The following is a 26,490-nucleotide window of genomic DNA, read 5'->3' as shown; positions in this document are numbered from 1 at the left end:
AGTAAAGAAAGAAGATCAGTTATAGAATTTTAAGGTGTTCCTTTAAAGATAATAAAAAGATAGGGGCGTCTGGGTGTCTCAGTTGGTTAAGCATCTGCCTTCAGCTCAGGTCAGGATCTCAGGGTCCTGGGATCGAGCCCCGCATCGGGTGCCCTGCTCAGTGGGGAGCCTGCTTCTCCCTCTCCCTCTGCCGCTCCTCCTGCTTATGCTCTCTCTCTCTCAAATACATAAAATCTTTAAAAAAAAAAAAAAAAAAGGATAATAAAAGATAGATTGTTAATCTTTTATTATTATATACCTTAATAGTGGAATAAATGATTATGGTCAGTACATGTATGAAAATTATGAACACCGTGGTTTAGACTACTTTGCAGGACTTTTTTGTTTTATATTCCCCCTTTTTTTCCTTCAGAATGATTCTTAAGCATCAGTCAATGTTTCGTGGTTGCTTCTAGCAAGTCTTTTGCTTCATTTATTTTGGTTGCTAAGTAAGGAGATCCACCTGAGAGGACAAAGAAAAAATAAATGGATTAAAACACACCTCATTATTGACATTTTTTAAAGTCTCAAATAAAGAAAAACACTCTTAATTAGAATTCTCTGATATTTTCCCACACATTCATTCTCTTGACAAATTATTTTATAAGCTAAGTAGAAATCACAACAGCATAAATTAAATTTTAGTGAAGCACTACAGATACCCAACAATCAAAGATAACCTCTGATAAAAATAATGAAAGAAAAGCTATGATCAGGAATAATTTGAAAAACACTCAAACATTTCACTGGTCAGACATTGCCATTCAAATATTTGATCAGAGAATTTTTTGAAATTAAGTGGATGGTTAGGTAAATAAAATAATGGTCTCACTCCAAGACTTTTTTTTCTGTAAAGGGAAGAATATTCAACTATGAAGGAGGGTATCCTGAAGGAGGTAAAGCAGTCCAAGGGACCTTTCAGAGTCCTATCAAACATTACATTTCCAAACACACACACACAAAAATGTTAGAAAATGCAACTATGTACTATTCAGTTATAAAAATCATATTTATTAATATAGGTGAATGAACTAATAAATGATAATAAAAATATTAAAGGAAATGCTCCCTGTTCTCTGAAATGATCCTAATTAGAATACTTAAGTAGTAGTCTTAGATTCACTGTGCCCTAAAATAAAATTACATCAGTTCTTTTTTTAGAATTCTGTGCAATGAATTCTTTCTAATGCAAACAGCAAGAGAGAAGGAAATGGAGCTGAATTTCAAATTCAGAATCATTATAAATCACAAACAGAATCTGACATACAAAAATACTAGCCCCAAACAGTCACATTAAAGCTATTTAAGCATTATATGCCTTCTAACTTCTAGTCCTGAACACTTTCACTGCTTAACACTTGAGCTAACAATCAAATTACGGTTCACCAGTCTCTTTGTGTTTGTTTTTATTTTTTTATTCTCCCCATGAGTACAAACCATCTATGGCTTTTGAAAACCTCATAAGACCTCAGTAGCTTACAACAAACCAAAACACATCTAGATAGCACTGGTGTGTAAATTGTCCAGACGATATCCAAGCCTTTTATTAATATCATACCACTCACTTTATATAGGAGGAAGAAAGCAGGGAAAACAGATCAACAAACATGGTGTTGTAGTAGAAAGGGCAATGCTGGAGGAAGCTATATTTAGCTTTTTGCTTTTTGCCCTTGAGGATACTACTGACATTTCCATATCAAGATCTGAATTGCTATAACCACTTATGGAATGTATCATGGAGTGACCTTGAATATACAGTAGGAATTACAAATGAAGTGGATGAAAGTTTCCATATGCCCTTGGTTATGTAATAAATTGATTTCATGATTATCTTTGAAAATGATCTTAGAATTAGTTAATGTCAATCTTGGTAAGATGTTTGAATGTTTAGAGCTACCAAGGTAATGCGAGGCATTTTCTAAGTCCTCAACAAATATTAAAATATTAATTGAACTCAAATATAACCTGTAATTGATTATATGCACTCTGGGTATTTAAATCATAGGCCATAATATGATCATTTAGCAGATAGAAAAAAAACAAAGGCACTTAAGATTAAAAGTTGCATTAAATATTACATTTATTGATGGCAAAGCTAGGGAAAAAGAACTGACAATTTATTTAGAATACTGCTGAATTACCACTCACCCTCTTTAAGTTAGAGGAACACTGGACTTCCGATTTATGTGCATGGTAGAAACTTTGGTCTGGCTCTCATTCTACCCGCATTTTATCTTCCTAAAACTTGGAAAACTACAACTGCTATATTCTCTTCAAGTAGTGTTTGATTAAAATTAGGATCTATCCGTGAAGGGCACCATCTTGTGAGATCTGGAAGGCTCAAGTGATAGAAAGACTTTCTTGCTGGAAGTTGTACAGTTCTAGTGACAGTCTACGAAGTAGTAGCTCCCTGACAGAGCAGCTCTATCATTATTTGGGGAGTCATTTTTGTAGGCCAAGTCTAGAATTTACTCCATCAGACCTTCCAACAATCTGTAACTACTAATTCATTGTACTCAATGCTCTCCTCTTTAGAACATCCAGTTTCTGGCACTGAAACTTGACTGATATAATAACAATGTAGGATACATATCCTATATTTAATGGACACAATCTACTTTTGGATCTTTCAAACCTGCTCAAATTTCTTGGGAGAGTCATCTGAATTCCATTTGGTTAGAACACTCACCCTCACACTTGATCGCTATACCACTGTACCTTAACTAAATACTGCCAGAGCTCTTCTGCCTTTGGCTACCATGAACTATTGTTTTAGATCAACCATCCCACTGACACCAACTAGAAGAGCTGAATAAAATACAAACACATCCGGGGTGCCTGGGTGGCTTAGTAGTTAAGCATCTGCCTTCAGCTCAGGTCATGATCCCAGGGTCCTGGGATCGAGCTCCGCATCGAGCTCCCTGTTCCATGAGAAGCCTGCTTCTCCCTGTCCCACTCCCCACTGCTTGTGTTCCCTCTCTCACTGTGTCTCTCTCTGTCAAATAAATAAATAAAATCTTTAAAAAAAAAATACAAACACATTAGTATGAAAGCACTGGAGTTCTACCAAGTCAGCCAGGTCTTGAGAGCCAAGATCCTAGAGATAAGGAAAATGCATTGTGATGAGCCCAACATCTGTGATGAGCCCACTATTTATATCCTTCACAGAAATCAGACACAAAATAGTACATACTACACAATTCCACTTATATGAAATGTTAGAAAAGACATATCTAGGGGCACCTGGGTGGCTCAGTCACTTAAGCGTCTGACTCTTGATTTCAGCTCAGGTCATGATCTCAGGGCTTGGGAGGTCAAGACCCACATCAGCCTCTGTAACAGGAGTGGAGCCTGCTTAAGATTCTGCCTGGGTGGCTCAGTCGTTAAGTGTCTGCCTTCGGCTCAGGTCGTGATCTCAGGGTCCTGGGATCGAGCCCCGCATCAGTCTCCCTGCTCCACAGGAAGCCTGCTTCTCCCTCTCCCACTCCCCCTGCTTGTGTTCCCACTCTCGCTGTGTCTCTCTCTGTCAAATAAATAAATAAAATCTTAAAAAAAAAAAAAAAAAAAAAAAGATTCTGTCTCTCCCTCTCCCTCGGGGACTCCTTCCCCCTCAAAAAAAAAAAAGACATACCTAATCTAATCCATAGTGGCAGAAAGTAGAATGGTGCTTGCCCCAGTTGGGGTTAGGAACTGGCAATGGCAAGGGGCACCAAGGAACCTTTTGAGTTTTAAAGTGTTCTGTCTTAATTGTATTAGCAGTTACATGGGTGTATACATTTGTCAAAATCCATCAAACAGTGCATATCAACAGACATATTTTATTGCATGTAAATTATATCTCAATATAGGTAAAAAACATGATGAACAAACAATCTAAGTGACATACATAAAACACTCCACCCTGCAAGTATAGAATATGCCTTCTTTTAAACTGCATGAGGAACATTTACTGAAGTTGACCACGTGCTAGGTTATAAAGCAAGTCTCAACAAACTTTGAAGACTCAAATCGCAACAAGCAGTGCAACTTGGAAGTGTGTTCCATGCACTAGTGCTGGTTCACAGGTGTTAATGGACCACAACTAGATAGGTTTAGATATTGAGAATAAGTGTTTGGAAAATATAGCCATTTGATATAGTAGTGTGTATCTGTAGAATCTAATAACAATAAAAAAAAAAACCTGGGGCTTTGCTCTTAAATATCTTTTTACTTCAATTTTCTAATAAATTCATTTTTATTATATTTTTTAAAAGTTGCTAGTCCAACAGAGACTGGGAAAAAGAAACAAGTCCTCTATCACAGATAGTTTGAAAAGTACTATATGAAGTATGCTGACTTTAGTGGAATTAAGCTGGCAATCAATAATAAACACACCTAGGGGATCCTAATGCTTGGAAATTAATCACTATATTTGTAAGTAACCCATGCATCAAGGAAAACATCATAACAGAAATTAGCATTCAAGAGAATTAACAGAGTCAAAGGTTAGTTCTCTGAAAAAAACTGATCAAATTCATACTGAAGCATTTGAAATTTAAATGAAATAAACTCCAGGAAAAATGTAATGTATCAAAACTGATACAAGAAGAAATGGGATACCAAAAGAATCCTATCTTTTTGAGAAACTGAATCTATAATTACAATCTTCCCACAAAAAAAAAGCCTGGTCAGGATGGTTTTATCAGTGAATTCCTCCAAAAACCTTTAGAAGGGAAAAAAAACCACATTTCAACTCTTTTTATGAGGCTAGCATATCTTTGATAACAAACCCTGGTGGAAGAATCACAAGATGAACATAGATGCAAAAACAAACAAAATATTAGCTTATCAAATCAGGCTAAATATCATGACCAAGAATCCAAGACTGGCTTTAACATTAGAAAATTAATTAATGTAATTCATCACATTAGTAGAATAAAGAATAAATATCCTATAGTCATCTCAATAGATATAGAAAACTCAATGCACATTCATAACAAAAACTTTTAGTAAACTAGGAACAAAAGGGAACTTCTTTTATGTAACAGAAGTTACCAAAAAATATAGCAAACATACTTAGCAGTAAAATATTGAGACCTTTGGCTCTGAGATCAGGAACAAGAAAAGGATACCTACCATCATAATTTCTATTTAACACTATATTCAAGGGTCTAGCCATTTTAATAAATGCTCCCCTCATCCCCCCCGCAAAAAAAGAAATAACGATTAGAAAGAAATTGTCATTCTTCACATATGACATGACTATGTAGAAAATCCTAAAGGATCTAAAGACAAAATTATAGAATTAAATGAATTTAACAAGTTGCTGGATACACAACAGCAATATATACAAACTCAATTGTTATGTCCTAGAAAAAATAACTATACAATATAAACTTCTGAAACAACACAATTTATAATAGCATTTAAGAAGTTGATACCTAGGGATAAATTTAACAAATTAAGTATATGACTACAACCCAAACACTGAAAAGCCTTATTAAAACCAATTAACAGCTAAATAAATGGAATGATATGTCTTGTTCCTGGCTTGGAAAATTCAATATTGTAAAGATCTCAATTCTCCTGAAACAGATCCACAGATTCATGGCAATCCCACTCATAATCCCAAAAGGTTTCTGTGTGAATGTGTATCTGTGCACTTGCACCTATTCACATGCAAATTGATGTGATAATTCCTACTTTATATTAAACTGCAAAGGGCCAAACACAGTAAAAAAATCTTAAACAACAAAAATTTGAAGGATTTACACTACCAAAAATAAAGATCTGTTATGAAGCTACACAAATTAAAACAGTGTGGTATTGGCACAAACACAAAGAAATTAACCACCAGAAGAAGAGAGAAAACACAGAAAGGTCTCCATAAATACCTAGTTACTTGATTTATAACAAGGTAATACTATAGTTCACCAGGGGAAAGAATGTCCTTTTCAGTAAATAATGCTGGACCACTTGGATATCTATATTAAAAAAATTGAAACTTTACCCTTATCTCACATGATATACAAAAATTGATTCCAGTTTATTATAAATATAATTATGTAAGATTAAAATAAAGGTTTCAGAAATTATCTTCATGACCTTCAGACAGGCAAAAATTTCCTAGACAAAACAAAATGCACTAAGTATAAAGGAAAAACTGGATAAACTGGGCTATATTAAAATTAAAAATTTCTGTACAATGAATGGACACCATTAAGAGGCAAAAGCAAGTCACAGAGAGAAGATACCTACAACACAAAGACTCACGTCTAGAATACCAAAATATATGATGTTCTCAAAAGTCAATAAGGAGACAACACAACAGAAAAAAATGAATAAAAGCAGGATATTCATATCATGGAATACTCTACAGCAATAAAAACGACGGAATCATTACTACAGCATTCACTGCTACATAAATAAATCTCACAAAAATAATAAATGAAAGAAGACAAATACAGAAGACTGCACGCTATATGATTCTACTTACATGAAGTTCAAAAAACAGGCAAAGTTGATCTATGGCAATAAAAGCCAGGACAGTGATCACTTTTGGGGAATGGGATTGACAGGAAACATGCCTGAGGAGAGGTTTTGTATGGTTTTCTTAATCTGGATAATAGCTACATAAATGGGTTCACTTTATAACAATTCATTGAGTTGTACACTTATGATCTGTGTACTTTCATGAATGTATATTTCAATTTTTAAAAGTTTATTGAAAAACTTACTGAAATATGTTGACCTCCTGCAGTTCGATGACACTATAAATTCATACTGTCCAAAAATCACTAGGGCTCAACACACCTATGATCAAGACCATAATGATGAGGACAGTGACTAGGCATTATTCTACTTTTCTACTTTCTTCAAGCCCATAATCTCATCCCAGGTCTCCTTCCTTCTGGAGACTGAAATCATGGCTGTGATTTGTCATATAAATATGTCTATTTACCCATTAGATAATAAATACCTTGAAGAGCAATCTTGCCTTAGATATCTATGTATTATCAACACACCTCTGAGTATACAGATGGGGCTTGAGATACTCTTTTGGAGGAGTAGGAAAAGTGATGAGTCACTATTCCATTGTTTTCCTGCATCAGGTACCAACTTCTCAGAAGTAAAACCACTCCAAAGACACAGAAAACAGGTAAACAAGAGTGTTACAAGTAGGTGCTTTAAAAAATAAATTTGGAGGGGGGGCAAAGATGGCGGAGGAGTAGAGGACCTTATTTCAACCGGTCCCCTGAATTCAGCTGGATATCTACCAGACCACTCTGAACACCCACGAAATTAGCCTGATATGTAAGAAGACATATCTGGATCTCTACAAACAGAATATCCCTGGCGGTTGGTTTCGAAGTATGAAGCGGGGAGCTGTGATTCTGTGGGCAGATGTGGGAAGATAAACGGAAGGGGGAGCCTTTGGGATCCAGCACCACCAGAGCATGAAAGCCTCCCGCACTAGGGATTGGGCACAGACTCACAGACTGGTAGCAATGGGGAAAGGACTTTAGGGCACCCCCCGGACTGAAACCTGGAGCTGCAGGGGCGCATGTGTGAACTGGGGGCGGCTGGTGGTTTTAGAAGCACAAAGGGCAGAAACGTGCCCCAACCTGGAGGCCAGGACTGGGAGCACTGCTGAGGGGCGAACAACCCAGGTCACTGTAGTTTTAGCCGCACAGACAGAAACAGAGATAGTATGGCCTGGAGAACTCACTGAAGAACAGACTGTGATCTCTCTGCTTTGAGGCAGAGGTTTGGAAACGGTCACTTCTCTGACTCTCTGAAGAGATGCAGAAAGCTGCCAGGGAAAGCCCCCAGAGAACAAAAGCCCCAAAAAACTGGTTTTCACTGAGCCCATCCCCTCCCACAGGGGGCAGGGCAACTCTGCCCAAATAGGGTTGCCTGAGTAACAGCATGGCAGGCCCCTCCCCCAGAAGACAGGCTGAGAGAACAAGAGGCTGACAACCCTAAGGTCCCTAGAAAACAGGTGCATCTTGCTTGGGTTGTGGTCGATAATTTGGACTCTGTACATTCCCTCAACCATCCCTCAACAGAATGACTAGGAGGAGGAACCCCTAAAATAGGAAAGACTCATAGAGACTGTGACTTATGCCACAGATTTACAAATGGATACAGATATAACCAAGACGTCGGAGATGGAATTCAGGGTAGCAATTGTGAAGACAACAGCTAGAATGCAGAAATCAATTAATGGCAACATAAGAGTCTCTAGGGGCAGAAATGAGAGCTGTTCTGGCAGAACTTAAAAATGCTATCAATGAGATCCAATCTAAACTAGATACTCTAACAGCTAGGGTAAACAAAGCAGAAGAACGAATTAGTGACCTAGAAGACAAACTGATAGAAAAGAAGGAACAGGAGGAGGCCTGGAACAAACAGCTTAAAATCCATGAAAACAGAATTAGAGAAATAAGTAATGCCATGAAACGTTCCAATGTCAGAATTATTGGGATCCCTGAGGGGTGGCGAGAGAGAGAGGACTAGAAGATATACTTGAGCAAATTTTAGCTGAGAACTTCCCTAATCTGGAGAATGAAACAAGCATTCGTGTCCTAGAGGAAGAGAGGACCCCCCCACCCCAAGATCAAGGAGAACAGACCAATGCCCCGGCATGTAAGAGTAAAACTCGCAAATCTTAGAAACAAGGAAACCATCTTAAGGGCAGTTAGGGGGAAGAGATTCCTTACGTACAGAGGGAGGAATATCAGAATACCATCAGACCTATCCACAGAGACCTGGCAAACCAGAAAGGCCTGGCAAGACATATTCAGTGTATTAAATAGAAGAACATGTAGCCAAGAATACTTTATCCAGCAAGGCTGTCATTAAGAATGGATGCAGATATACACAGCTTCCAGGACTGGGAGAAACTGAAAGAATATGTGACCACTAAGCCAGCCCTGGAAGAAATATTAAGGGGGGTTCTATAAAAGCAGAAAGACCCGAAGAGTGATATAGAATAGAAATCTACAGAGACAATCTATAGAAACAAGGTCTTCACAGGCAACATGATGACAATAAAATCATATCTTTCAATAATCACTCTCAACGTGAACAGCCTAAATGCTCCCATAAAATGGCACAGGGTTGCAGACTGGATAAAAAGACAGGACCCATCCATATGCTGTCTACAAGAGACTCATTTTGAACCTAAAGATACATCCAGACTGAAAGTGAAGGGATGAAGAACCACCTGCCAACGGACCTCAAAAGAGAGCTGGGGTAGCAATTCTCATATCAGACAAATTAGATTTTAAGCTAAAGACTGTAGTTAGAGACACAGAAGGACACTATATCATTCTTAAAGGGTCTATCCAACAAGAAGATCTAACAATTGTAAATATCTACACCCCCAACATGGGAGCAGCCAACTACATAAGCCAACTGTTAACCAAAATAAAGAGACATATTGATAATAATATGTTAATTGTAGGAGACCCTCAACACTCCACTCTCAGCAAGAGACAGATTATCTAAGAAGAAAATCAACAAAGAAACAAGAGCTTTGAATGACACACTGGACCAGATGGACCTCACAGATATATACAGAACATTCCACCCTAAAACAACAGAATACTCATTCTTCTCGAGCACACATGGTACTTTCTCCAGAATAGACCACATACTGGGTCACAAATCAGGTCTCAACTGATACCAAAAGACTGGGATTATTCCCTGCATATTCTCAGACCATAATGCTTTAAAACTGGAACTCAATCACAAGAAAAAATTTAGAAGAAATTCAAACACTTGGAAGCTAAAGACCACTCTGCTCAAGAATGTTTGGGTCAACTAGGAAATCAAAAAACTTAAAACAATTTATGGAAACCAATGAGAATGAAAACACATCGGTCCAAAACCTATGGGATACTGCAAAAGGGGTCCTAAGGGGGAAATACATAGCTATCTAAGCCTCACTCAAAAAAACAGAAAAATCCCGAATTCACCAACTAACTCTACACCTTAAAGAACTAGAGAAAAAGCAACAAACGATGCCTAAGCCATGCATTAGAAGAGAAATAGTTAAGATTAGAGCAGAGATCAATGAATTAGAAACCAGAAACACAGTAGATCACATCAACGAAACTAGAAGCTGGTTCTTTGAAAGAATTAATAAGATTGATAAGCCACTGGCCAGACTTATCCAAAAGAAGAGAAAGGACCCAAACTAATAAAATTATGAATGAAAGGGGAGAGATCACAACTAACACCAAGGAACTAGAAACAATTATTAGAAATTATTATCAACAAATATATGCCAATAAATTAAGCAACCTGGAAGAAATGGATGCCTTCCTAGAAACCTATAAACTGCCAAGACTGAATCAGGAAGAAATTGACAACCTGAATAGACCAATAACCAGTAACGAGATTGAAACAGTGATCAAAAACCTCCCAAAAAAAAACAAGAGTTTAGGGCCTGATGGATTCCCTGGGAATTCTACCAAACATTCAAAGAAGAAATAATACCTATTCTCCTGAAGCTGTTTCAAAAAATAGAAACAGAAGGAAAGCTTCCAAACTCATTCTATTAGGCCAGAGTTACCTTGATCCCCAAACCAGGCAAAGACCCATCAAAAAGAAGATTTCAGACCAATACCCCTAATGAATATGGATGCCAAAATTCTCAACAAAATCCTAGCTAACAGGATCTAACAGTACATTAAAAGGATCATCCACCACAACCAAGTGGGATTTATCCCTGGGATTGCAAGGGTGGTTCAATATTCGCAAATAAATCAATGTGACAGAACACATTAATAAGAGTAAAGAGAAGGACCATATGGTCCTCTCAATTGATGCAGAAAAAGCATTTGACAAAATACAGCACCCTTTCCTGATTAAAACTCTTCAGAGTATAGGGATAGAGGGAACATTCCTCAAGTTCATAAAATCAATCTATGACAAACCGACAGCGAATATCATTCTCAATGGGGAAAAGCTGAGAGCCTGTCCCTTAAGATCAGGAACATGACAAGGATGCCCATTCTCACCACTATTGTTCAACACAGTACTAGACGTCCTGGCAACAGCAATCAGACAATAAAAAGAAACAAAAGGTATTCAAACTGGCAAAGAAGAAGTCAAACTCTCTCTCTTTTCGCAGATGACATGATACTTTATGTGGAAAACCCAAAAGACTCCACCCCCAAATTATTAGAACTCATACAGCAACTCAGTAATGTGGCAGGATACAAAATCAATGCACAGAAATCAGTTGCCTCCTTATACACTAACAATGTAACTGTAGAAAGAGAAATTAGAGAATCGATTCCACTTACAATAGCACCAAAAACCATAAGATACCTTGGAATAAACCTAACCAAAGAGGTAAAGGATCTATACTCTAGGAACTACAGAACACTCATGAAAGAAATTGAAGAAGACACAAAAAGATGGAAAAACATTCTATGCTCATGGATAGGAAGAATAAACATTGTTAAAATGTCTATGCTACCCATAGCAATCTATACCTTCAACGCCATCCCAATCAAAATACCAATGGCATTTTTCAAAGTGCTGGAACAAATTACCCTAAAATTTGTATGGAATCAGAAAAGACCCTGAATCGCCAAGGAAATGCTGAAAAAGAAAAACAAAGCTGGGAGCATCACATTGCCGGATTTCAAGCTACATTACAAAGCTATGATCACCAAGACAGCATGGTACTGGCACAAAAACAGACACATAGACCAATGGAACAGAATAGAGAGCCCAGATATGGACCCTCAACTCTATGGTCAAATAATCTTTGACAAAGCAGGAAAAAATATGCAATGGAAAAAAGGCTCTTCAATAAAAGGTGCTGGGAAAATTGGACAGCTATATACAGAAGAATGAAACTCAACCATTCTCTAACACCATACACAAAGATAAACTCAAAATGGATAAAAGACCTCAATGTGAGACAGGAATCCATCAAAATCCTAGGTGAACACAGGCAGTAACCTCTTTGACATCAGCCACAGCAACTTCAAGGGAAGGGAAACAAAAGCGAAAATGAACTTTTGGGACTTCATCAAGATAAAAAGCTTCTGCACATCAACGGAAACAGTCAACAAAACAAAGAGGCAGCCCACAGAATGGGAGAAGATATTTGCAAAGGACATTACAGATAAAGGGCTAGTATCCAAGATCTATAAAGAACTTCTCAAACTCAACACCCAAAAAACAAATAATCAAGTCAAAAAATGGGCAGAAGACATGAACAGACACTTCTCTGAAGAAGACATACAAATGGCTAACAGACACATGAAAAAATGTTCATCATCATTAGCCATCAGGGAAATTCAAATCAAAACCACACTGAGATACCACCTTACACCAGTTAGAATGGCAAAAATTGACAAGACAAGAAACAACAAATGTTGGAGAGGTTGTGTGGAGAAAGGGGAACCCTCTTACACTGGTGGTGGGAATGCAAGTTGGTACAGCCACTTTGGAAAACAGTGTGGAGATTCCTCAAAAAATTAAAAATAGAGCTACCCTATGACCCAGCAATTGCACTACTGGATATTTACTCCAAAGACACAGATGTAGAGAAAAAAAGGACCACATGCACCCCAATGTTCATAGCAGCAATGTCCGCAATAGCCAAACTGTGGAAAGAGCCGAGATGCCCTTCAACAGATGAATGGATAAAGAAGATGTGGTCCATATATAAAATGGAATATTACTCAGCCATCAGAAAGGATGAGTACTCAACTTTTACATCAACATGGATGGGACTGGAGGAGATTATGCTAAGTGAAATAAGTCAAGCAGAGGAAGTCAATTATCATATGGTTTCACTTATTTGTGGAACATAAGGAATAGCATGGAGGACATTAGGAGAAGGAAGGGGAAAATGAAGGCGGGGAATCGGAGGGGGAGACGAACCATGAGAGACTATGGACTCCGAGAAACAAACTGAGGGTTTTAGAGGGGAGGGGGGTGAGGGGATGGGTTAGCCCGGTGATGGGTATTAAGGAGGGCACGTGCTGCATGGAGCACTGGATGTTATATGCAAGCAATGAATCATGGAACACTACTTCAAAAATTAGTGATGTACTGTATGGTGACTAATGTAACATAATAAAAAAATAAATTAATTAAAAATAAACAAATAAATAAATAAATAAATAAATTCTGTAAAACATCTGAGTAAAAAATCCTAACTAACAAAAGAGAAAATAAGCAAATATTCTATAATTAACAAGTGTTTCAAAGTTAGGCAGAATTATTAATAATTACATATAACTAATAATATTAGTTGTAATTTTATAATAACTATAACTAAATAAGTAATTGTTACTAATGTGAGTTTTGTAATTAGCATACCAATCTGAGGAATAAGAAGATACAAGTTGCTTTATATCCTTGGGTCTTTCTTAGATATTTTCATGGATTTTTATATATTCTTTAACTTTCATTAAAACTTATGAATATCTACATCCCAAATCTGTAAGACAGAAGTAAAAAGTATTATCATCTGCTGATCTGAAGGGTTCTTAAAGGCCACTCACATTTCTTAAAAGAAAGATGTTAAAATCATGTGGAGGCAGACAGACTGACTTCTGGCATGAGGAGTTCCACTGATCTGCTCCCCACTGGAACTGGTGAAAACTATGTAAACAAAACAAAACAAAACAACCAACCCTTAAAGCCTCTGAAAATGGTCTTAAAAGCAAAAATGAAAAAGAAACACCTATTCAAGAAAATCAATGAAAAATTCAGTAAGAAAGGCAGGAAACTGTGGTATTTGAACCAAAACAGCTTCCTCCTCTTCTCCTCCCAGCTCAGCCAGGCAGACTCAGCTGCAGTCAAAAACACAGGGCTCCCTCTCTCCCCAGCTCCTGGACAAAGGACTTTCTTTCTGGGAGAGCAGGATCTCCATATTTCTCTTCCTGCCCCAGTTGCCTGATGCTGAGGCTAAGTCCTAAGCAAGTGATATAGAAGTTCTACCTTAATTGTGGCTCCCTTAGAATACTGGGCCTCAAGAGCCCTTTTCCCAGTCCATAAGGCAAGGTAGTTCCACACAGGAGAGGCAAGCCAAGAAGACTACTGCTCCATGCATTGCATGCTTAGCTCCTACAGTGGGGGTTTCACTTGGAGAGAAGACTGCCATAGTTTCCACTCTAAGCCCCAGAGTCCTGGCAGAGATTCTGTGAAGTAAACAGGCCATAAAACAGAGAGTCCCTAATTTCTTTCCAAAGGAACTGACTTCAGTTACAACAGAACATAGAAGGGGCTCTCAAGGACAGTACAGGGACAGCAGAGGTTCTGAAAAACAATTGGGAGGAGATTCATAAATCTAGTGAACATACAGCTTAGACCGTAGGCCAGTTCACAGGACAGAACCAGGGAACAAACAGCAGAGAGGAGCCCTCCTGGGGTCAGAACAAATATAAAACGCTAACCCCAGAAACTATTCCATCAAAGGAGCAACTATTTGATAGCATTAGTTTGTAGAGAAATATATAAATTTCTAATATCTCAGGACATTGTTGAGAACGACTGAGTAACTGGTCAGGAATTAGGGGCGCTTACAGTTTGGTGTGATCAAGAAAAGAGAGGAAGAATGCCCTACCATTACCACTGTCATCCCATGGTGAATGATGGCATACCCAAAGCTATGCCTCCTTGGGGAGCAGTGTAAGAAGCTGAACATTGCGGGGTGGGGGTGTTGACTTCACTAAAGTAATACAGACAGTTCCTAAACAAATAAAAATAATAAGCCCTCCCTGGGGTGGACAAGTACCCAGAGCTGCTACAACACATAAGCTAAAATGTTCAACAAAATACTGCAAGGCATGCAAAGAAACAGGAAAGTATGACAGTATGACTGATTCATACATAATGAAAAAAGCAGCAAGAGAAACTACCTGTGACAGTGATCAGATGTTGCATTTATGGGAAAATATTCCAAAGTAGCCATTATACATCTACAGAACAAAATTTAAAAATCACTAGAGGTGCTCAAGAGTAGATCTGAACTGGCATAAGAAAGAATTAGTGAACCTGAAGATAGAGCAATTGAGATTATGCAAGCCAAAGATCTAAAAGAAAAAATAAGAAAAAAGAACAGAGCCTCAGAGAAATGTGGGACATCATTAAACTCACAAATATAACTGTAATGGGAGTACCAGAAGAAGAGGAAAGAAAATGAAAAAACCCTTTGAAGAAATAATAGTTAAAAACTTCCAGTTTATTGAAAAACAAAAACCTACACATCTAATGAGCTCAACACACCCCAAGCAGGATAAATAAAAAGAGATCTAAAAACAGATAAATCATAGTAAAAATGCAAAAAGTCAAAGACAAGGAGAAAATGTAGAAAGTAGTGTTAAATTAATTAAATAAAGGAGGCCATTAGACTGAAGTGGCTTTAATGCTTTAGTAGCCTATATAACCAAATCAAAACCTAAGGCTGTAAATCTCTTAACATTAAGAAATTGAAACCTGGGGCGCCTGGGTGGCTCAGTCGTTAAGCGTCTGCCTTTGGCTCAGGTCATGGTCCCGGGGTCCTGGGATCGAGCCCTGCGTCGGGCTTCCTGCTCAGCAGGAAGCCTGCTTCTCCCTCTCCCACTCCCCCTGCTTGTGTTCCCTCTCTCACTGTGTCTCTCTCTGTTAAATAAATAAATAAAATCTTCAAAAAAAAAAAAAAAAAAAGAAATTGAAACCTGAGGACAACTAATCATAGTCAGTGAGGCTTTTCCAAATAAAGCAAATGCTTAAGCTGTAGCCAATCAAATTTCTTTGCTTGGCTTCTGCCTCTTCTCTACAAAAATATTTCCCCTAGCTCCTGTCAGTGGAGTGCTCTTAACCAATTTCAGTTTGGCGATACCTAATTCAAATAGATTTTTTGCTCAAATAAACTCTTAAAAAAATTTTTTTTAAAGATTTTATTTATTTATTTGAGACAGAGAGAGACAACGCACAAGAGGCGGGGTAGGGGCAGAGGGAGAGGGTGAAGCAGACTCCCCACTGAGCAGGGAGTCTGACTCAGGGCTCGATCCCAGGATCCTGGGATCATAACCTGAGCTGAAGCAGATGTTTAACTGACTGAGTCACTCAGGTCCCCCAAAGTCTTAAAATTTTTAATATGCCTCAGTTTATCTTTTAAAAGTAGCAAGAAAAAAAAAATGTGTCATTTGTAACAAGACTCTCCAATAAGATTAATAGTTGACTTAGCAGAAACAAGGGAGGCCAGAAGGCAGTGGGATAATGTAATCAAAATCCTCAAAGAAAAATGGTAGACCAAGAATACTGATTTCAGCAAAGCCTTCCTTCAGAAATGAGGGCAATACAAACACTATCCCAGATAAACAAAACTGAAAGAATTTGTGGTTAGCAGACCCACTTTAGAAGAAATACTAAAGGAGGTTCTTTAGGCTAAAAGGAAATGATCACAGATGGTAATCTGAATTCATACACACAAAGAGCACCGGTAAAGATAACTGTAATTACAAAAGACAATATAAACACATATTTTTCTTTTTTCTCTTAATTGATTAGAAAGGCAATTACATAAAATAATATGTACAGAATTATTGCTGGACCTAAAGCATTTAGAAATATATGCATAATATATTTGCTAATAACAGTACAAAGGAGGTGTGTGGGAACAAAGCTGTAATGGACTAAGGAAATAACAGCAGATGGTAAAGTAATAATTCTAACAATGTACTGTTGGGTTTATAACATTAGTAGATATAATATGTATAACAATACCACAAAAAGGGTGAAATGGGAATAGAGCTATATAAGACTGTTTCTATGTATTACTGGAATCTAGTATAAATATGAAGCTGAGTCTGATAAATGAAGATATATATGATAAATACTAGAGCAATCACTTTTTTTAAAGATTTTTATTTATTTATTTTTTGAGAGAGAGAGAAAGTGCGTGAGAGAGCACAAGCAGGGGTGGGGGGCAGAGGGAGAGGGAGAAGCAGACTCCCTACTGAGCAGGGAACCCAATGCGGGGCTCAATCCCAGGACCCTGGGATCATGACCTGAGCCAAAGGCGGACATTTAACCAACTGAGCCACTCAGGCACCCTAATCACTTTTAAAAAAACCTCAGGGACGCCTGGGTGGCTCAGTCGTTAAGCTTCTGCCTTCAGCTCAGGTCATGATCCCAGCGTCCTGGGATCGAGTTCCGCATCGAGCTCCCTGCTCCGCGGGGAGCCTGCTTCTCCCTCTCCCACTCCCCCTGCTTGTGTTCCCTCTCTCACTGTGTCTCTCTCTGTCAAATAAATGAATAAAATCTTTAAAAAAAAAAAAACAAAAACCTCAAAAACCATGAAAAACTAATTAATGAAATTAAAAAGCTACTTAGAAAATATTCACTCAATGTAAAAGAAAGTAGTAAAGGAGGATTAATAGAGTAAAAAAGACATGAGACCTAGAAAACAAAAAGTAAATCAGATAGAAATACAACAGAAACATAGAGTTGGAAGAGTCTTAAAGGGTTCTACCTAATTACCCAATAAATGAACACTTCCTATGACATCCCTAACAAATTGTCCTCCAGCAGTTCTCAATCTCAAGTTACCTTCACTGCTCTGCCTGAACATCACTTCTTCCACTGGGGCAGCTGCAGTGCCTAGAACAGGGCCTAGCTCCCAGAAGGTACTCCGTAATTACTAGCTGACTGATAACTTGTGAAGGGGAACTAAGATAACTCCATCTATAAGAAGAGTCTTCCACATAGAGCTCCAATATTCAAACTGCTCATGGTTTTTTCTCAGTAAACATACTTCTGCCCTCACAAAGGCATAGAAGACGGACTTCACATATATGTGCAACATTCTAAATATTATATATTGCATAGAAGCCCTCTAAGTTTCTCATTATAGCAAGGTTTCTTGTTCTTTACCGCTTTGGCCAAAAACCTAAGTCATTCTTCCTCACTTTTTTCTTACCCCCCAATCCACCAACTTGTTGGCTTCACTTTCAAAATATATCCTTGAGTAGACCACTCTTTACCTCTTTCATTACAAAAACCCCAGTCTAAACCAGTATCATTCTTTCTTGGGTTACAGTATTCTCTACTAACTTCCTTGCTTCCACTCTTGACTCCCTATTTTCTCCATACCTGCCAAAGTAGTCTAATTATTATAAATCAAGTAACACCATTCCTAGCACACTTGAAAATAAAAGCCAAAATTCTTAGTATAGCTTGCAAGCGACTCCATCATTTGGCCCTGGGTGTCCTATCCAATCATACTTCCTATCATTCTTCCCTTTGCTCATTATACTCTTGCCAATCTCCTTATAATCCCATAAACATATAGTATGCTCTTTTTTCAAGACCTTTGTACTTGATGTTCTTTCTGCCTGAAATACTCTTTCTTCAGATTTTTGTATAACTTAATCCCTCAGGTCTCTGCTCAAATATTATCTCATTACAGAGAATTTCTAAGATGCTATAAGTAATACTGCAGTTACAGGAGGTACTTGCCTCTCTCCAAACTGCCAATCTCTATTCCCCCTACTTTATTTTTCTTGAAAGCACTTACCATCATGGGACATTTTCTATATTAGCCTTTTCTGCATAACAAACCACGCCAAAACTTAGTGGCTAAAAACAATGGTTTTTTTATTCTTGCTATTATATAGATTAAGCTGGGTGGTTCTTCTGAGTTGGGTCAGGTCCGCTAGGGCTGGATGGTCCACGATGGCCCCACTGGGACCTTGGCTGGGACAGCTAGGCCACTCTCTCTCTCTTAGTCTTTCATCCTTGAGGAGGTGAGCCTGGTTTTCTTCATATGGTGGTCTCCAGGTTCTAAGAGGGTAACAGCTGAAGCTGCAACACTTCTTCAGCTCAGAATTTACACTTGTACTTCTACTATACCCTATTGGTCAAATCAAGTCACAAGGCTGGCCTAAATATAAAGGGTAAGGAAAAAGACCATCTCTTGATGTAAGGTGCTGTAAAGAATTTGTAGACAATTTTAACCTACCAAATTACCTATCTATTGTCTCTCCCAGGGGAATATAAGATCTGTGAAGGCAAGACTGGCTCTCTTGTTCAGTGTCTAGTATACTGTCTGGCTTGCATTAGATACTCAACAAATGTGTGTTGAATGAATGAATGACCATTAATATGACATTGCTTCCAGTTCTTTACCATCCTGTTTGCTTTCCTCTGAATACTTAGTTTCTCAGTATCCTTCAAAATTTGGGCTCTAGAAAGGGATACAAAATTTTACACAAGGTCTAACTGCCTAGGCTCAGTATAGCTGGAAAATAAATATCAGGTGAATGAATGAGTAAGTACAGAAGACTGTAGTCACATTCAGCCTTATAACACTGATACTGTGTGTCCTTTAAGGCAGCTTAAGAACCCCCTGACATATTTTTTAGTGGCTTTTACATTGTTCAATCTTATAGGCTTTGAGATCAAATATACCCCCATGGCTCCTTTACATCTGAAACACTGCCAAGTCTCTGTCCTGTATTTACACAATTGATTTAGGGGACCTAAAAGAACATTACCTCTATCCCTGTTGAATTTAAATTTAATCTCTTCTAAATCATTGATCTCTCTAGCTGATCATTTCCACTGGCAAAAAAACTTGCTCAAAACTGCTCAACAAGCTTCCAAAAAGTATATTTTAAAAGTAAAAAACAAAGAAAACGAAATTCTTTCCCTTAATGCCACATCCCTGTCTTCCAGCTACTACTCCATTTCTCTCCTCCTCTTCCTTACAAAACTTCTAAAGAAAGTTGTAAGCTAACTCAACTTCCTCATCTTCCTTTCACTCCTCAACCCACCAACAATTAAACTGTTTTTTAAGGTCATCAAAGTCTTCCAAAGCTGTAAAAATACTATGGATCCTCTTCTCTATCCTCATCTTGATGGTTCTCACAGCCAATATTCAGCACAGCTGATCACTGGTTTCCTGAAATATATTCCTCTTTTTAGCTTCTATGTCACCATTCTCTCCACTCTACTCATTTTTTTTAATTGTTTTGGTAAATGCAAATTTTTATAAAGGTTATGCTATTTATATTAAAATGCAACACGTTTAATATTTTATAATGAATTAACATATATCTTTGTATATAGATATAAAGATAAAAAAGATAAAAAATAGATATATTTTATATATATATATATATATAAATATATATATATATATCTTTAAAACTTTCTCAGTTTTACTCATACAAAGACTTTTTGGATCTGAGACCAAAAGTTTGACAACTGTTGCTTTCATATAAAACATATGGCATTCAAGAAAAAAATTCCTTTGCACCCAAAAGAAGACTTGAAAACCAAAAGGGGGAAATACAACAGAAAAAGAAACAGAGGTGAACTGGACACTGGAAGGATTAGCACAAGGATCTTAAAATAACTTTGAGTCATATATTTAAGAAAATAAAGATGGGGCGCCTGGGTGGCTCAGTTGGTTAAGCGACTGCCTTCGGCTCAGGTCATGATCCTGGAGTCCCTGGATCGAGTCCCGCATTGGGCTCCCTGCTCGGCAGGGAGTCTGCTTCTCCCTCTGACCCTCCCCCCTCTCATGTGCTCTCTCTCATTCTCTCTCTCTCAAATAAATAAATAAAATCTTTAAAAAAAAAAAAAAAGAAAGAAAATAAAGATGGAGAAGATAAATAAAGACACAGAGAATTTCAAAGTGATTGGGATTCCATCAAAAAACAATTGGAAATTTAAAAAATTAAACTAAGGGCGCCTAGGTGGCTCAGTCGGTTAAGCGGCTGCCTTTGGCTCAGGTCATGATCCCAGGGTCCTGGGATCGAGTCCCGCATCAGGCTCCCTGCTCGGCGGGGAGCCTGCTTCTCCCTCTCCCTGCCTCTCCGCCTACTTGTGCTCTCTATCTCTCTGTCAATAAATAAAATCTTAAAAAATAAATAATTAATTAATTAATTAAACTAAGAAAAGGCTTAAAAGCAAATTAGACAGGGCAGAGTAACAATAAACTGGAAGAAATTATTAACAAATATCTACAAAAAAGGAGGGAAATATAGAAGAGAGTATAAAAGACAAATGAGACAGTGAAAAAAGTGGGAGCCAAAAATGCACATAATTGGAATTTCAGAAGAAAAGGAGAGAATAAAGAGAAGAGGCAATATTGTAAAATCTTCTAAAACTAATGAAAGATTTTATCCCACAGATCCAAGAATTTCTACAAACCACAAGCAGGATATATGCACAGAAACCTATACCAACTCACATCATAGTAGAATTGCTGAAAATCAAAGATGGAAAAATCTTAAAAGCATTCTATGGTCCTAACATTATCTGAGGAGTGACTGCAGCAATATTTTACTTTAAACTGTAATAAGTCAAGTAGGTATGTTGTATTCTTTGGGTAATCACTTGAAAAATAGGTTTTTATTTTTAAGTGTATCTATGAAGTCACTAAAGAAAAAGACATTTGAATGAGCCAAAAGAAGTAAAAAAGAAGGAACATAAAATAGGTGAGTCAAATAGAAAACAAACAGTAACATGGTATAAATATATTCAAATATCATTAAGTACATTAAAAGTAAAAGAACTAAACAGTTGTATTAAAAGTCAAAAACTGTCAGACTTCATTAAAAAAATAAAACCCGGGGGCACCTGGATGGCTCAGTCAGTTGAGCAACTGATTCTTGGTCAAACTGCAGCACAATCAATCGAGCAACTGCTCCTGAGCAGGGCCCAATAAGCAACAGAACTGGCGAGACCCCCCCTTTCCTCCCCTGGGAGTCTGCAGGGTTTGGAGGCTCGAAATAGGGTCATGTGCCTAAGAAAGAAACGCTCGGTCACAGGCCGGGTGAGCATGGAGTGCCACCAGAGACAAGGGAGGCAGGAGTGATTGACTGCTTTTCTCTGAGGGCTCACTGAGGAGTGGCAACCTGAGCTCTCAGCTCCAGGGTGGAGACTGGGAGGCCGCCATTTTCATTCTCATCCTCTAAAGCTGCACAGAAAGCCTTCAGGGAACAAAAGCCAAATAGAGCAAACAGGAGCAGATTACTTAGCCTGGCCTCCTGGCAAGGGTGGTACAATTCTGTCTGGGGCAAACACACTTGAGAATCACTGCAACAGGCTCCTCCCCCCAAAGATCAGCAAGAACATCCATCCAATACCAAGTTTACTGATCAATGAGAACTGCAAAACTCGAGCACTAGGGGAATACAACACATAGAATCCATGGCTTTCCCCCCATGATTCTTTAATCTATCAACTTTAATTTTTTTTTAATTTTTTTCTTTCCCTTTTCAACCAATTTATTTTATCAACTCCTTTTCTAAGTCTTTTTTAACTTCCATTTTTACAGTTACACTCTATCCCTTCATTGTATTTAATCTTATTTTTGTATGTATATATATAATATATATATATATGTCAGTTTTTCTTTTTTTACCTTTTTGGGATGCAGTTTATTCTAACAGACCAAAATATATCCAAAATCTAGTGTATGGCACTGTTCTATTCACCTGTCTGATCATATTCTCTTTTTTGTTGTTTTTGTGGAGTTTTTTTTCTCCTTTTTTTTGTTTTGTTAAAGCCTTTTTAATTTTTCACCTTTAGGGACACCTGGGTGGCTCAGTCAGTTAAGTGTTCGCCTTCGGTTCAGGTCATGATCACAGGGTCCCAGGATCAAGTCCCGCATTGGGCTCTTTGCTCAGCAGGGAGCCTGCTTCTCCCTCTGCCTGCCACTCCCCCTGCTTGTGCTCTTTCTCTCTCTCTCTCTGACAAATAAATACATAAAATCTTTTTTAAAAAATTTCATCTTTATAGTTCCATTCTATCCTTTTGATATATTTAATCTTTGTATATATAAATTTTTCTTTCTTTACAATTTTGAGAGTAGTTTCTTCTAACAAACTGACCAAAATACACTCAGGAGATAGTGTATTGCTCTGTTCTGTTCACCTGTATATTCATAGTCCTTCCTTTGTTGTTGTTGTTGAGGTTTTTTTTTCTCTTTTGTTTTTTCTTTTAATTCCATTTTTACAGTTACATTATATCTTTCCTTGTATTTAATTTTACTTTTGTACATATATAAATTTTTCTTTCTTTACAATTTTGGGATCTAATTTTCTAAAAAACAGACCAAACTACACACAGAATCCAGTGTACTCCTCTATTCTGCTCACCTGTCTGATTATATTCTCTTTCCCCCCCCCCCAGTTTTTCAGTCTCTTCTGATTTGTTTTGTGTATATTTCTCTGGGGTCGTTGTTGCCATTTTAGTATTTTGTTCTTTTGTTCATCTATTCTTCTCTGGACAGAATGATGACAAGATGGAAAAACTCACCTCAAAAAAGAGAACAAGAGACAGTACTGACTGCCAGGGGCCTGATCAGTATGGACATAAGTAAGATGTCAGAACTAGATTTCAAGAATAACGATTATAAAGATGAGCTGGGCTTGAAAAAAAGCATAGAAGACACTAGAGAATCCCTTTCTGGAGAAATAAAAGAACTAAAATCTAACCAAGTTGAAATGAAAAAGGCTATTACTGAGATGCAATCAAAAATGGAGACTCTAACTGCTAGGATAAATTAGGCAGAAAAGGGATTAGTGATATAGAAGACCAAATGATGGAGAATAAAAAAGCTGAGAAAAAGAGGGATAAACAACTACTGGATCACAAGGGGAGAATTCAAGAGATAAGAGAAACAATATTAGAATAACTGAGATCCCAGAAGAAGAGGAAAGGAAGAGCAGAAGGTATACTGGAGAAAATTAACAGAGAATTTCCCTAATCTGGGGAAGGAAACTGGCATCAAAATCCAGGAAGCACAAAGAACCCCCCTCAAAATCACTAAAAATAGCTCAACACCCCGACCTCTAATAGTAAAACTTACACATCTCAGAGGCAAAGAGAAAATCCTGAGAGCAGCTTGGGACAAGCTGTAACCTACAACAGTAGAAACATTAGACTGGCAGCAGACCTATCTACAGAGACCTGGCAGGCCAGCAAAGACTGGCATGACATATTTAGGGTACTAAATGAGAAAAATATGCAGCCAAGAATACTTTATCCAGCTAGGATGACATTCAAAATAGGAGTGATTAAAAAATCTTCCAGGACAAACAGAAACTAAAAGAATCTGTGATCACCAAACCAGCCCTACAAGAAATATTAAAAGGGATCCTCTAAGCAAAGAGAGAGCCCAAAAGTAACATAGACCAGAAAGGAACAGAGACAATATACAGTAACAGTCACTTTACATGTAATACAATGGCACTAAATTCCTTCCTCTCAATAGTTACTCTGAATGTAAATGGGCTAAATGCCCTAATCAAAAGACACAAGGTATCAGACTGGATAAAAAAGTAAGACCCATCAGTATGCTGTCTGCAAGAGACTCATTTTAGACCCAAGGACGCCCCCAGATTTAAAGTGAGGGGGTGGAAAACCATTTATTATGCTAATGGACACCAAAAGAAAGGGGGGTGGCAATCCTTATATCAGACAAATTAGATTTTAAACCAAAGACTATAATAAGAAAGGAGGAAGGACACTATACCATAATTAAAGGGTCTATCCAACAAGAAGATCTAACAATTGTAAATATTTATGCCCCCAGCATGGGAGCAGCTAATTATATAAGCCAATTAATAACAAAATCAAAGAAAAACATCGACAACGATACAATAATAGTAGGGGACTTTAACACCCCTCTCACTGCAATGGCCAAATCATCTAAGCAGAAGATCAACAAGGAAATAAGGGCTTTGAACGACACACTGGACCAGATGGACTTCACAGATATATTCAGAACATTCCATCCTAAAGCAACAGAATACACATTCTTCTCAAGTGCACATGGAACAGAATAGATCACATACTGGGTCAATCAAAATATTGGGATCACTTTGCTAAGGCTGCTATATATCCATGAGAATGAACACACTATTGCTCCACATTACAATATGGATGATTCTCACAAGGATAAATATTGACTGAAAGCAACCAGATGCAAATGACTACACATATTCAAAAGAGGCAAAACTAACTTATGATATTATAAATCAAGATAGTGGTTCCTTTTAGGGATGAAGTAGACTTGGAGGGCTCATGAAGGGGATTCAGAGGTGTGATGATGTTCTAGTTCTTGACCTGGAGGCTGGTTACATGGGTGTTTGTAAAAATTTATGTAGATATATATTTAATGATTTGTCCACTTTTCTGCCTGTATACTTAATACGAAGTATATTTAAAAATAAAAAGAATAAGGAGAGATTGAGGAGAAAAGTGGTTTCTTAAAAGTAAATTAAATTACATCACTCTACTGCTTAAAAGCTGACAAAAACTTCCCACAGTCTTTAGAATCAAGTTCAAGTATTACATAGCACATATAGCATTTCATTATCAGAAAGCATACCTGCAGTCTTCAAACTGTGAACACCACCTCATTTCAGGGTATCTCTCCCCTTGCATATTACACCCCATCAAGCTAGTTTTCTTTCAAGTCCTTAAGCACATTATATTCTGTCCTCCCTTAGAGCCTTTGCATACGCTAGTTCCCCGACCTTCAAACCATTCTTCACACAAATACCTTCTTTCCATCCTTTAGGTTTCTCCTCACAGACGTCTTCCCAGTCACTTTATGTAAAGCTGCCTCTTTTTCATATTCTATATCTCTGCCTGCTGCACCCTCTTCTACACTTACTACGACGTGAAATAGGTTTACTTAATTTTTTGTCTGTCCTTCCATCAGCATAGATGCTCTATGAAGACAAGGCTCTAGTTGCCCTGTTTTACAGTTAAAGCCCCAAGATTTACCACAACATCTGGCACCTTAGAGAATTTGAAAAAATACTTTCTGAATGAATGAAAGAATAGTTATAGGTAGTTTCATATCAGCGTAATGAATCTTTAAAATTTTTCATATGATCATTATGTATTAGTTATCAATCCCAATTCTATTTTACCTGTACATTTTATTTGTATGCCTTCATTTTATCCATTTGCTTATTCATTCACTCATGAAAAAAAATTAAGAGTTTAAACGTCAGCCATAGAGATTATAAAGACCATGTTCTTTACCTTTTAAAGATCACACCATTTATCAAGGAAAATCAATGTGGATAAAACTAAATTATACTTTTACCAAAAAAGTTATTAACTCAAATACAAAGCCTTAAATCTAATTAAAATGTTGAAATAAGGGGAAGAAAAGATGAGACCTTTGAAACAAGTAATAGTGTAGTTACATCTATCAAAAAAGGAAATCAAGCTAATTAGGCATAACTTTTTCTTAGTGAATTCATTTTGGCTCTCGGTGGTCATGTCTTTCTTTTTGTAAATGTTTACAATACATCTTTTAAGTGTAATATATCATAATAAATTGTAATATATTATTACCAGGACAATGCAGTTTCTTTTACAATGAGAGCGATTAGGGAAAATCCATTCAATGGTATACTTTGGTTTGTTTTTAGTCCCAATATTTTTTATTTAAATACTATTTTTTAAAGATTT

At 37.4% G+C, this 26,490-nt stretch overlaps 1 protein-coding gene across 1 annotated transcript in view; it reads right to left on the bottom strand.

Annotated features, from left to right (window-relative positions):
- Positions 1 to 279: 279 nt before the first annotated feature.
- DNAJC15 (DnaJ heat shock protein family (Hsp40) member C15) overlaps positions 280 to 26,490 on the bottom strand; it is a 78,857-nt gene continuing 52,646 nt past the window's right edge. Inside the window, exon 6 of the mRNA XM_032402952.1 lies at positions 280 to 502. Within this exon, the coding sequence (XP_032258843.1) occupies positions 432 to 502 (71 nt within the window). The 3' untranslated portion in view covers positions 280 to 431. The remainder of the gene's footprint in view (positions 503 to 26,490) is intronic.

This window comes from Phoca vitulina, unplaced genomic scaffold (assembly GCF_004348235.1).
Source record: "Phoca vitulina isolate PV1807 unplaced genomic scaffold, GSC_HSeal_1.0 scaffold5, whole genome shotgun sequence".
Lineage (NCBI taxonomy): Eukaryota > Metazoa > Chordata > Mammalia > Carnivora > Phocidae > Phoca > Phoca vitulina.
The sequence above is the reverse complement of the archived record's forward strand: the minus strand, read 5'-3'. Positions and strand labels throughout refer to the sequence as shown.